A 12,530-nucleotide genomic window follows, 5' to 3' on the forward strand; every position below is an offset into this window, starting at 1 on the left:
GCCTCACATCAAACTGAAATCTACCGGATATTAAAGGGCCACATTTAAAGAAACTGCTTGGAAGGGGGATTAGTTTCTTGGATTGTTGGTTAGTATGCTGCTGCGATATTTCAACCCTAATCTCGCGCTAGCAAAAACTCGGGTAAGCATTGGGTGTCAAGGGTCAGCGCACTTGAATGGGGCGCCAAGAGGCGCGAGAGTTTTGGAGATGGCAGGCTTTGTTTAATTGTGGTTGCAATTTGCACAAATGTGGTATTCGCAATTTTTCCATTGAATAAAATGTCGTTTTTATTTGTTTTGTCTAAAAATAGTGAATAATAAGAAAATTTGAGTTGCATTCAATGCATTAAATTTGCTCAATCACTTGGATTTTAATTGTTATGAATGTTACAGAAGACTAGGGCCGCATTGTTGGAAATATTTTCAATATAAATTGCATAAGTGTAGATAGTATTTCAGTAATTTTATTTTAGAGAAAAGAACTACTTGGCAATTATGTGTAAATTCGTTGTTCACTTTAAATAAAAGAAATCGATTGGAATATATAATATTCTAATTTATTGATTTTTTCCTAATGACTTTGTTGTGATTTTAGTAAATTTTCCTAAAATAGTTTGCCAATGATGAAAATGGAATAATTGTGCATATAAACAGTTACAATAAATCGGCCAAAAATAACATGAAAATTAATTAGATCATTTAAAATGAATTTATTTTTATCCTCGATGTGCTTTTTATTATTCTTGATTTGTTTTTATTGTTTTACTTCTTAGTTTGTTGCTATTTATAGTTGACCTTAATAAATAAATTGAAAAATATAACACAAATTATTAGTAGGTTGAAGGTTGCTGAACTCTAACGACTTCAAATATATATTTCGCTTTCAATAGTAGATTATACTTACAATACTTACTATGTCCACTATGAACAATATTAACAACCTTTAAACTGTTTTTATTTCAATTAAAGCGTATATTTTAAGCTCCAAATTGTCACTCGATTGCGTCATCGCGAGAATTCCCCACACTTGCATCATTTGTATTTGCTTCGTTAGCAAAGTCGAAATTTGCATTAAGGAAGCACATAAATATTTTGTGGTTCTTGTTTTGCTTTTGTTTTTTGTTTATTCTTTTGATATTTTCCTGCATTTCTAACAAGTTTAGCGCCACGGCAAGTGTTTGATTTTCAATTGCGAGAAAGTATCCAGAAGTGGGTTTTTGTTGCATAGAGCAAAACTGTGTGCTGGGATAGGGGAGGTGTCTAAATTTATTATTCAAATTTCCTCAGTTGATTTGCTTGCATTTATTATTAAACATTACAGACGCGATTCAAGCTTTGTTTTAATTCACTTAAAACTACATAAATTTTACTTTACATGCAAGCCGCGCTAGCGCGAGCGCGACTCACGTGCCTCAGGGCCAGCTATGAGCTTCATTTCCAATAGATACGAAGATACAAATGTATCTACGGCCGTCCGAATGCTCGTAAAAGCGACGAAAAGCGTTGTCGCTGCGAATAGCGATCCAACAGTTTAGCTCACGATGAGACATTTAATTCAATCAAAAGACCAGCGGGCGACTTGACGAATCTTTAGTCGATCACTCGAGCGCAACGACAACGGTTCACATTCCGGCGTTTCCGTTCCAAAACGCACTTCTCGTCTATATTTAGTAGTAGTAGAGCGTTAGTTCAGTTAATCACGCTCCTTGAATTTAATTCATACGAGTGCCCGGGGTGAATGCAATTTTGAGATGTTTTTGAAACGCTGCTGCAAAATGTTGCAACTGTTGCTGCTGCTGTCAATGTGCCACTGGAGCAGCGCCAAATTGCGTAAGTATTTGATAATAAGGAAATCCACCAACTGAAGGTCGATCGCGTCAGTTGCCGTTCATCAATCAATCAATCGCTTAGACAAGTTTCAATCACTACGCTTAAAGGGCCGCTGACCTGAGCCAACTGAAAACGAATCCAAAAAAATAATTGCAATAACAACAATAGCTGACCGATTACAGCTGTTGCGCATATTAATTATGCTCACCGAGACATCGAAGGTTGATTAAAAAAAAATAAACAAGTAAACACCACAACATGAGCACTTTTAAGAATTGCAAACGCAGCAACATGAACTGAAGCTATTGAATGCCACACGTTCTTTGCTTGAGGTCAAGGTGTGGCGAACCCATTTCGTATGTACTGATTTCCCCATTGCTTCTGCTTCCCATTTAAAGCGTCCAGCATAACACCCTGCGCACGTGACGATCCGCAGCTGGAGCGTTGCATTATAAATGCCGTCTACCAGGTGAGACCGCTGCTGGTGCATGGCGACTTGGGAGATGGTTATCGAACACCGCCGCTGGAGCCATTGCAGCTCGACAACATCGAGCTGGGAAGCAGCAGTCAGTTCCAGGCCGTATTCATGGATCTGTACGCCCGCGGAGGCAGCAACTTTACCATCGATCGTATTATGTAGGTAGCTGTTGAGTTTACCGTTCGACAAGCATTACATGATATTCTTATCGACAGCGCCAAGCCAGAGGATATCTCGTATGATCTGTGGATAACTTTGCCACGCATTGCATTCAGCGGAAAGTATTTTATGCGTCTTAATCTGCTGCTGCTGGATATTCAGGGCAAGGGCACAATGCGTGGATACTGTGGTTAGTCTTGCTGTTATTCAAAAACTCGTTTCGTTTTTTAACTGATTTGTGATCTTTTTGCTTATAGAGAGCGCCAAGGCAGCCGTAAAGATGCGTGGCACTCGCTACTTGCGCAATGGATTGGAGTACGTCAAGTTCACCAAGATGACTATGCGCATCCAGTTCAAGGACTTTAAGTTGCAGCTGGATAATCTATTCAATGGCAATGGAGTTCTGGGTGAAGCGGGCAATGCGCTAATCAATGACAATCAGGATCTCTATTTGAATGAGATTGTGCCAGGCCTGGAGCGTGGACTCTCAAAGAAGTTTCTCGATGTTGCCAACGAGATTTTGGCCACAGCCACATTTGATGAAATGTTTCCGCCTAGCCGCACTATCGTTAATCCCATTTCCTTTCCAAATCATCCATCGGGCTCTGGCTCTGGCACAACGGGTCCCAACATATTTGAAACACCATTCACCTCTCGTAATCCCACTGGCGGCATCTTGGATCAATTGCCACCTAGAAGCAGCAGTCATAGCCATAACCAGAGGCCCAAACAACCAGTCAACAATCCAGCGGGCGGCATTTTTGGCGAGTCGTTGCCAGGGGGAGGCATCATTGATCCCAGGCTAAACTTGGGCAGTTAAGATGTAAACATATTGTTTTTGAATTTATTGAGGTCTCTGCTTAATGTCATTTTCTATGTAATTTCACAACAAAATTATGCGGCATTCTTTTTGGCGCAGGAGGAGTGAAAATCCTTTTGAAATAATGCAAAATGGAAGCACAAACAGACTTGCAATAAAATTATTGTTATACAGTTAACATTTGATATTGTAAAGGGATATTGTTGGAAAGTCAGTTGGGTGGAATCATTAATTATATTCTCGCGCCTTAATGGATCGAACTACTTAAGTAGTTTGAAAGCAGCCGAGTCTGAAGCTGGTCCTTTGCCACCTGACTACTCTGGGTACAGTTGCCTTCTCATCCGAGCGCTAATTTGCCTAAGAGCGCTTAATGTCTTACTCCATTTGCTTGCTTTTGAGCTGAGGAGCTTGGCAAACTTTTTAATCCACCACAAGCTCAGGACAGTTTTGCATATTAAGCGCAAAGTTTGGGACTGCAAAACAGCACCAGGGGGACACTTTAAGGGCAGACAAACAAGCACACACACACAGTAACACCTCTGCATTTTACACCTGTTCGATGTGGCACAGGACACGTGCCCCACGTTGCTGCCGCTGCTGCTGCTTCTCCTTTCTCTTCGGAGCCTGTGATTAATCACCGGCAACGACAAAGATGAATTTACAAAGATTTCGTGTGGTGAAAAGTTTTTACTTTCGCCTGGACAGTTAATTGTGTTAGATGTAGATGGACTTCTAGCTCGGACTTGGACTTGGTAACAACAGTAAAAAAATAAAAATAAAAAGTGTTGGGCGTCGCTAATTAAATTCATGCGTAGCAGCTGTCGGAAGAGGAACGAGGACCAAAGTGAAAAAAAAACGAAAGAAGCATTATCGACTTTTAGGCGCTGAATATTTCAAATGAAAATGTTTTTGATGTAAACACAGGGACAGCAGCAGCAGCAGCATCAGCATCATCAACAGCATCGTCAGTTGCCACGACCTCGCTGTCCTTGCGATCTAAAAGGAAACCCTTGGCAACATCTTTGACCAATCCCATTGGCAATGGCGAATGGCGAACACTGTGCTGCTCGCTGGCAAAGTGTCGCCGACATTAATTTCATTTATTAATTTTTAACTACGCCCGCGCACGAAAATAAAAGCAACTTGATAAATGGGAGACCCGAAATCTTTCGCGTGGCACATTTTGTTTTCCTTTGTGCCATTTCCCCTCGATTTTCTTTTCTCTTTTCTTTATTTTTTGGCAGGCGCTTCCTTTTTCCTTTCGCTTTTTTTCGTTTTTGGACAGCATTTCCTCGCTTCGGCTTTGTTGTTGTTGCTGTTGTTAATTTTTTTTAATTCTTTGCTTTTCACTTGAAAGGCGCTTGAAACGTGAAGATGCGCCGCGGTCCGCTAATGTCCTTTCTTTTATCATTAAGTAGACAGCGTGGGTGACTTGGGGTTGTTGCTGTTGCTACTGCCGTTTTGTGGGCGTGGTAAAGCTGCCATCGTACCCATTGTCCTGGGGATGGAACCGAAAAACCCAAGGACCAAGCTCATGCTCAGGTATTTGCGGCCATTAGTGAAAAAAGGACGCGCTGTCGGCTTAAAGTTCTAAGGTTGCGACGATGGAACAAAGTAGATAACGATAAGAAGGGAAAATATTATAAACAAAAAACGTCAGTGAGTATGATGTACTTTCATAAATAAACCAAAGCAATAAACATCCGCTGCGATCATGATTGGTATTTTAATAATTGATGAAAATACTGGCAAAATAATTAAAATTAAAAATATATGTGATTTAACAAAAGCGTAACCAGAAATACCCAAGGAAAACAATATGAAATTCTACAATTACAGGATTGTAAGGAATATGTGGGGGCATTGAAGCCACAATAATGAAGTTCAAGTAAAGTATTGTTGAATTTATATATTTGTTTTAATGATTTGCGATAATTTCGTTGAATTGAACAATAATAAACCGGAAATTTGGTTGCGATCAGATAATAATTTTAGAAGTTATACAATAAATAATTTTAAATGACAAAAACCGGCTGGAGCTATCGTTAATCATTGCAAATATAGTACTTGGTTTTTTTATTATAATTTTTTGGCATATAAATGTAATATGTTTTAATGATAATACCGTACTGCTTTAAATTGATTTGAAAATAGTGGCAGACATCTCAAATTCGATCCCACTCTACTGCAGTTATATCACTTGTTTAGACTATCAAACTAAACAGAGATTTTACCCTTGAATTATTCTCTCAAAACCAAGTGCTCTGTTATAATTTTTGTATCCATACTTCAGAGAAGGAAAATATATTAATATTAGCTGGGTATACAATTTTAGTTTCGTTCACTAATATTTATTAAATATTACACTATTTTGAAATACTTACAATGAGCGGTTGTGTAAAGCGTTACTTTTGTCCCAATAAGCCCATTAAGACTTCAGGATGTCGTTCTACTTTCTACTATCCCAATGGAGGCTCCTATTCAGGCTACTGGCTGAACAACAAGAATCATGGCTGGGGAGTCAAGGTGACTGCAGAACGTCAATCAAGTGACTTTGCGGGAAAGAAAGAACCGGATGGGCAGCTCATCTATAAGGGCTTATGGAATCACGGGAAACGTGATGGTTGTGGATCGATGATACGTAAGCGCGGGACGGATTTGCAGACGATCTACACAGGTAAATGGATGGATGATATGAAGCACGGTATGGGCAAGCATTTCTATCCGGATGGTTGTGTCTACTTTGGGGAATGGGAGAGGAATCGTCGTCATGGCTTGGGCATACAGTGGCATGCAGATGGCAGCATCTATCTGGGTGAGTGGGAGACTGGCTTCAAGCATGGACTGGGAGTGCTGTTCTACGGTGAGTATAGCATCGGAATTGATTGACATCAGTAATAATTATCCAATTAAACTTAGCCAATGGCAATCGCTACGAGGGACACTTTGCCCGTGGCTTTAAGAATGGCGAAGGCGTCTTCTATCATATGCACACTGGACAGATTCAGAAGGGAATGTGGCAGAATGATAATGCACGTGTTTCGCTTATGCAAGATGCCCCACAAATTAGACGAAACGATGCTGTCACGCCCCTTCCCATTCCTCGCAATTGTCTGAGGTACCCCAACCAAATCATACGCGATCTCTTTAAACGATTTAGGCCACACGGTGATAAACCTCATCGTCGCTTTAATGATATGGTTAGCCTTGAGTTCATTCACCGACAGCGACAATTTGCATCCTTTGAGGAACGTTTTTCGAGTCCATCTGGCATAGATATATATCCTAACTCCGGTTTTGTTTGCACCTGTGATTGCAAAGTGTATTGAAAATCAGTTTTAAATTGTACGTTTATTGTGTGAAAAAGTCCAGTAAACCTTAAAAGCTTAGCTAAAAAATTGAAAAGGAATCTCTGGATGTCCTTTAAGTAGATGCTGTCAACAACACTAAGGTCCTTCGCAGTTATTCGGGTTAGCCGCAAATGTACAATGGGCCAAGCATAATAATAAATGCAAAAAGGATGAGGGATGTGTGAAGTGCGGACACCTGGTTTGGTCAGCCATCGATTCAATTTAACCTGCTTTTGTCAGTTGTGAATCATTTCACATGCAAATGTTGGCCGAGTTCTTCTTGCCCTTGGGACGCCATTAAATTGTGAACTTCTTCAACAGCATAATCAATTTAATAAAGGATAACAGGATAGTGATGATTATTTTTTCAAGTGCTTTTTGATTGAATAATACACTCAAAGCTCCTGTTGCTTTCAGTTCGATTCTCTCGAATGTCTGTCATATTTTTGGCGCCTCTTGTACAAGAATTTCAAATATTGAGCGTGCAACTGATTAAATTTGTCAATATATTGTTCAATTAAAAAAAGGAAAAATTGTAGCAAACAAAATTCAAAGGTGAGGTAAGATGCAGAAAACTGTTTTTTTTTTATTGCATCATCATTGTAGTTATTCATAATCTATTTATATATCCGCTGCCTATAGGGTAGACTTTGGTATAGCTTTGTATTTGTTAGTATTTTGTCTTAATTTAATGTTTTAACTATAATACCGCTTTGAGAATCTATTGATTTTTATTTTTTAATGAGTAACGGGTATATCACAGTCGAGCATACTCAACTCTAGCTTTCTTACTTGTTTTCAATTTAGAAAGCCTTTTAAATCAGATTTAATTTTATAAGCTGCAGGTTATGAAATCCATATGTTTTGATAAACTACCATAGCGCCAATTTTTTGAGGGCTCGTAATGCCTGATCCTACCCTTTTTGAAGAATGCGACTTTCGTGGGGTTAATCAACCCGTACAAAAAAATTACCGATGCAAGATGTAAATCACTTTAATTCCTGGTTATTCGATCTTCAGCTATGACAGTGGTAGATTCACATTTTTTTCATCAACCCTTTTATTTCCTGTTTTTTTTTTTTCATTAGCATAAAGTGCAGCTGCAAAAAAAAGTGTGTGGTGTCATTTTTTTGACTAGCCATAAATTTGCATATTGAAAAAAGTGTTAGGGACGCGTGCCTGGAAAACTCTTTCATATGGTAATTCCTCTTGAAGCGCCTTCAATTAAATGCTTCCATCGAATCATGGTGTGTGGAAATTAAAATTTTAAGCTTACTCATCGATTTGGTGTACAGTATAATTTATTTTTTATCTTCTCTACTTGTGCGAAATAGTTAAACTGTTTCTTTAAATGTCACTTGAATTGTGTGGTGATGATTGGCGGCCAGCGTCATTAATTAATCGGTGGGTTCGGGCAACAATTGCAAACGATTAATAATTGATGGCGGCAATTGGGGGCAACATTCGCTGAGATTGCTTAGACAACTCAGCAGCATGGTTGGATTTGGTTAATGTGGTTTTGCCAAGAGGTTGGGATTGTTGGTATGGCTGAAAGTGGAGGGAGTGACAGGAAGTGAAGCTGCCTGCTGGCCAAATAATTGCAAATGACAGGCGCTTTAATTTTTCTTCCTCTTCCACTTGGGCAGCTTATTTTTAGACGTGAATCGGGACGGGATCGAGGTGGGTTGGGGTGTCGAACTTGGGCCCGGTTGCCATGTTTATGATAAACTTAATTCAGTGTAAATGAGCGGCCCCAATGAGGGTTGACAGCTAAGAGGGGGCGGGTGGCAATGGCGGTGGCAGAGGTGGAGGCTAGCTAGGGGTTGGGGGTGGTCCAAAGACCGCAGTCGGTGGCGGGCAACAAACTTCTGCGCTGCTCAAGATTCGGCAAAACTTCAAATAAACAAATCTGTGAAAGAAAAGCAAAAACAACGGGCAAAACAACAAGAATCCAAGGAACCATCATTCAATGTGTTCAACTATGATATACTTGGTAGTATATTTTGTATATTAACATATATATCTGTAATCATTTTTCTAAACCATTATATCAAATAAAATATTCCCAACTGAGAAGTTTAATCTGAACTTATTATTTTTTTCCTTGCCGAGTATACCCCACATACCTTAGCTTTACCTGGTATTAAAACAGTGAAAGAAATAAACAAACGGCTGAAACTTTGTTCGATAGCTTTTGCGTTTTCAGTTGAATGATATGGAAAATTTTAATTGCTCTATGTGTGCGCGTTGGCGTTGCAAGCATCCACAGCCACAGCAGAATGGAATTTTTTTTTATTTTTACGTTTGCATTACTCAAAGCGGTCTTCTGGATAGCATGCGATGGTTATACTTCGAGCGCAATTATTGATGAAATATCTTTCAAATAAATATTTGAGTTTCAGTGAATTTAAAGTATAATATTATATGTAAATGTAAACAGAAGAAGAACAGAAAGGATAATCAATTTTTGTATTTTTAGCACTGCGGATTTGAAATATTGATATTTTTAATCTCAGCTCTATATTATGAAAATTATATAACTATGAAGAATTTATCCTAATTAATTTTCATAATAATTATGATGATTTCAGTCGCGAAAGCTAAACTTTTTTAGTGCTACTCCAAACTAATAAATTGCGAAATTTTGCATAGCTAACAGAGGGTTGTTGCGAAAGGAGTCTTCGTTATTATAACTCACTAAAGGGGTTGTTGTGGAGAAGCTGCTCGATACTGCTCCAACTCTGATGAAATTTAAATTATTAGAATGCGCACACAAGCGCAAATGAGTGTGCCAGAATTGTAAGCGACACTCACATGGAACATGAAAGGATCTCTCTACCCATACAAACATATTTACACACACACACACACTGTCAAAGTCGATGCTAAGACGCAAATTTCATGGCCTTTTCTCATTAAGCCGATGTCAGATGAGAGCTAAAGCGCAAGAGCTAACGGGAACGTTCATTCACATAACATAGATGGAGTCGGCGGCACACACGGGGGCCATAAATTATTGTGCGGCACAGCCAACCCTTGGAAAGCGTTAGGCAACATTTTTACAGTGCAGAGAAAAGTCGCGGCATTTGTTATAAATTAAGTGATGGGGGTGCTCAATACGGTAACAAACATTGTGACTGTGGCAGAGAGTCCTGGTGAAGAAAGAGGAGGAAGCGAGGAAGCTGTTGCGGCAATTGGAGGTGGGCTTATTACCGCCGTAAGCAAGTTTGTAGCCCTGCGACTTTTGACGTTGTGCAGCTAAACAAAACAAAAATGATATTGAATGACAAGGTTAAGTTTAAAAATATGACAACAATTCAACACTCTAATAAGGTTGTCTAGTTAAAGTTAGAGAACTATAATTTTTCCTCTATTGTACTCATTAAAGTTTAGTACTTCTAATTCTACCGCAAAGCTTAAATTAGAAAATTAAAAAATAATTTACATTATAAGCTGTACTTAAAATTACAAAATGAAATAATTAAAATAAAAATCAAAGATCTTAAGAACGGATATATATTATTTTGTATATTTAAATTATAATGTAAAATAATATAATTAATATATTAACATTAATTACTTTTACATTTACTTTTTCCATTTCTCAAACTTTTTCCTTCCGTTTTATCAAAGTGAATTAAATAGTGCATAGACTCCTTAAGTTGTGTACATTTCTGAGTGTAATGAGAAAAAAATTTGCATATTTTCGGTGTGGCGACGGCTGCCGTTCTTCAGATGGGGTTGTTGTTGGCACGCTTGAGCTTTTTGCTCATAAATAAAGTGGAACACAGCAAATGAGTGTGTGAGAGTGGGATAAAATGACATTAAATGAGAGAGAGAGAGATAGAAGGGTATGATTTTAGATGGTTTAAAAATGCTGAGCATTGAATTAATTGCATATGCAGGTTATCAGTCGGAAAGGGGTTGGGGTCAAAAACGGGATGAAATGAAGGTGAGGGTTGCTTCGACTTCGGCCATTGCGTTGCTTTGTTTCAAGCACATTGCACGCTTAACCCTTTAACGACCCACACTCAACCCTTTACGATGGTCTGGTCTGGTGTGGATCTGGACATCGATAGGCGCCGCGGCTCGACCAATGGACTGTCATCTAACCCTTTTGTTTGGTTGAGGGTGAGCTGGGGCACTTGCCACTCCCTCAGGTCGCATCAGGCCGCCCACAGATTCAAAATGAAAATTTCGAGAGTTTTTCTTTTTTCGTTGTGTCTTCTGTTTTTGTTTGTTTTTTCTTCTCATTTTTTGTTGGGTATTTGTGTTGGGTCAAAACTTTGATTTCATTTGATTTGCTTAACATGCGCCAAAGTTTCTTCAACCGGAAGGCACAGCAACAAGAACAAGTTGAGAAAAAGAAATAAATTATGAGAAGGCAAAAATATGCTGCAAACAAATTAACAGTCCACTGATTATTGTCAAAAGCAAACGAGGAAGCAAAACAAGTGCCCTATCAACGGTCCCAACTTGCCCCTTGTGGGTCGTGGCGCCCAGCGATTCAAAATTAGAAAAGGGCATAATTTTAATGAACTTTTTTTTCTAAGAACTTGCTAACTGTCCCCCTTCTCCACCTCCCCCCCACTCAATTTGGTCCATCTGCAACCGCGTGGCACTCATGTAAGCAGCAGCAGCTGTCGAAAGGACTTACAACTTTTTCTGCCGCTGCTGTGCCACTTGTCCTGGCTTTTGGCTTGTTTCGCCAGCCGCTTTTGATGGACGCACGAATTTGCCAAGGACTTTGGCTCGGTTCAAAAAAACTTCAACTTTATATATTCCGTTTGCTTAGTAATTTGTAAAAGAACGTCGAATACTCTGCCTCTGCCGATCACTGAATCCCCTACCTGCCACCAACTGCTGGCATTAATCACTTCCACTCAATCGCTGCTTTGGTTTCCTAATTGCAACAGCCTGCAGCCTGTTCACCGTTAACCAAACAAAGCCTATGAATAATGCCGCGTGCCTCATCTCGTATCTGGCATCGAAATCCAACTGTAAATCTAAACGTGGCTCAAATTGCGAGTACTTCGATGACAACAGCTTGCAGCATGCTGCATGCCACGCCGCGCTCTGCCGCACACCTGCCCTACTCTGCCTCACGCCTGACTGCTGCCAAGTGTCCTGCAAATGAAGTGCCAGGACAACAAAGAGTAGTTCCAGAGTAGAGTGCAGCCTTAAGATTTTCTGCATTATGCAAAATGACGAAATGCAACAGAGGAAAATGCAAGTAATGGAAGGAGAGATGAAGATGGGGATGAAGCTGAATGCAATTGCTCCGATCAGATGAGAATGACAATGCAGATGCAGATATTTTGTGAAGCAGATGAGATGCAGAAATGAAATTTTATTTTAAGATTAATTTATAGCAGACGAGTTGCTACCATTTAACTGGTAGAAGGATAGTTAAAATTGTTTTTCAATTATTATAAGCAGAAATATTTATTATAAGCAGAACAAAGTCTATCTGATCCCATGAAGTATTACTACTATTCAAGACTCAGATATAAAATATGTAGTATGTAGTATACTATGTAATGTAGTCTAAATGTTGGGATTGGTGAGTATATTTGATAGAAAATACCGATTTCGCATTGTTTCGCTTTTACTGAATGTGGGTATATGGTATATCACAGTCAAGCAAAACAAATCCATTATCTGTTACAATTTAATTTGTAAGTTATCAGTAACCAAGAAAAATCATTTATTAAAATGTTGGATACTTTTTCATTAGAATGTAGTGCTTTATTATTGCTTAAGTATAACTTAGTTAAAAGATAAATATCTTAACTTATAATTTTGGTATTTAGAGAAATCATTAATTGATTTAAAAGGGATCTCAAGTATTTCTACCAGCCCAATAGAACAATTGAAGGTCTCTGGTAGAAAT

General features: G+C 38.9%; 3 protein-coding genes across 3 annotated transcripts in view; 2 read left to right on the forward strand and 1 right to left on the reverse strand.

Annotated features, from left to right (window-relative positions):
- Positions 1-12,530, reverse strand: part of LOC133843581 (uncharacterized) — a 178,953-nt gene that overhangs the window by 41,408 nt on the left and 125,015 nt on the right. The window lies entirely within an intron of this gene.
- On the forward strand, positions 1,540-3,463 carry LOC133844175 (uncharacterized). Its single transcript, XM_062278055.1, has 4 exons — positions 1,540-1,830; positions 2,229-2,466; positions 2,524-2,657; positions 2,725-3,463. Exons 1-4 carry the CDS (start codon positions 1,752-1,754, stop codon positions 3,285-3,287), a joined length of 1,014 nt encoding a protein of 337 aa, XP_062134039.1. The 5' UTR covers positions 1,540-1,751; the 3' UTR covers positions 3,288-3,463.
- On the forward strand, positions 5,556-6,692 carry LOC133844022 (MORN repeat-containing protein 3). Its single transcript, XM_062277830.1, has 2 exons — positions 5,556-6,150; positions 6,207-6,692. Exons 1-2 carry the CDS (start codon positions 5,673-5,675, stop codon positions 6,614-6,616), a joined length of 888 nt encoding a protein of 295 aa, XP_062133814.1. The 5' UTR covers positions 5,556-5,672; the 3' UTR covers positions 6,617-6,692.

The sequence above is a fragment of the Drosophila sulfurigaster genome, chromosome 3 (assembly GCF_023558435.1).
Source record: "Drosophila sulfurigaster albostrigata strain 15112-1811.04 chromosome 3, ASM2355843v2, whole genome shotgun sequence".
NCBI classification, from domain to species: domain Eukaryota; kingdom Metazoa; phylum Arthropoda; class Insecta; order Diptera; family Drosophilidae; genus Drosophila; species Drosophila sulfurigaster.

Bases quoted from the DNA above. Each gene is read 5' to 3' on its own strand.
- LOC133844022 (XM_062277830.1), top strand. From the start codon at position 5,673: ATGAGCGGTTGTGTAAAGCGTTACTTTTGTCCCAATAAGCCCATTAAG. The intron at 6,151-6,206 runs GTGAGTATAGCA...AATTAAACTTAG, and splicing joins ACTGGGAGTGCTGTTCTACG to CCAATGGCAATCGCTACGAG.
- LOC133844175 (XM_062278055.1), top strand. From the start codon at position 1,752: ATGTTTTTGAAACGCTGCTGCAAAATGTTGCAACTGTTGCTGCTGCTG. The intron at 2,467-2,523 runs GTAGGTAGCTGT...TCTTATCGACAG, and splicing joins TTTACCATCGATCGTATTAT to CGCCAAGCCAGAGGATATCT. The intron at 2,658-2,724 runs GTTAGTCTTGCT...TTTTGCTTATAG, and splicing joins CACAATGCGTGGATACTGTG to AGAGCGCCAAGGCAGCCGTA.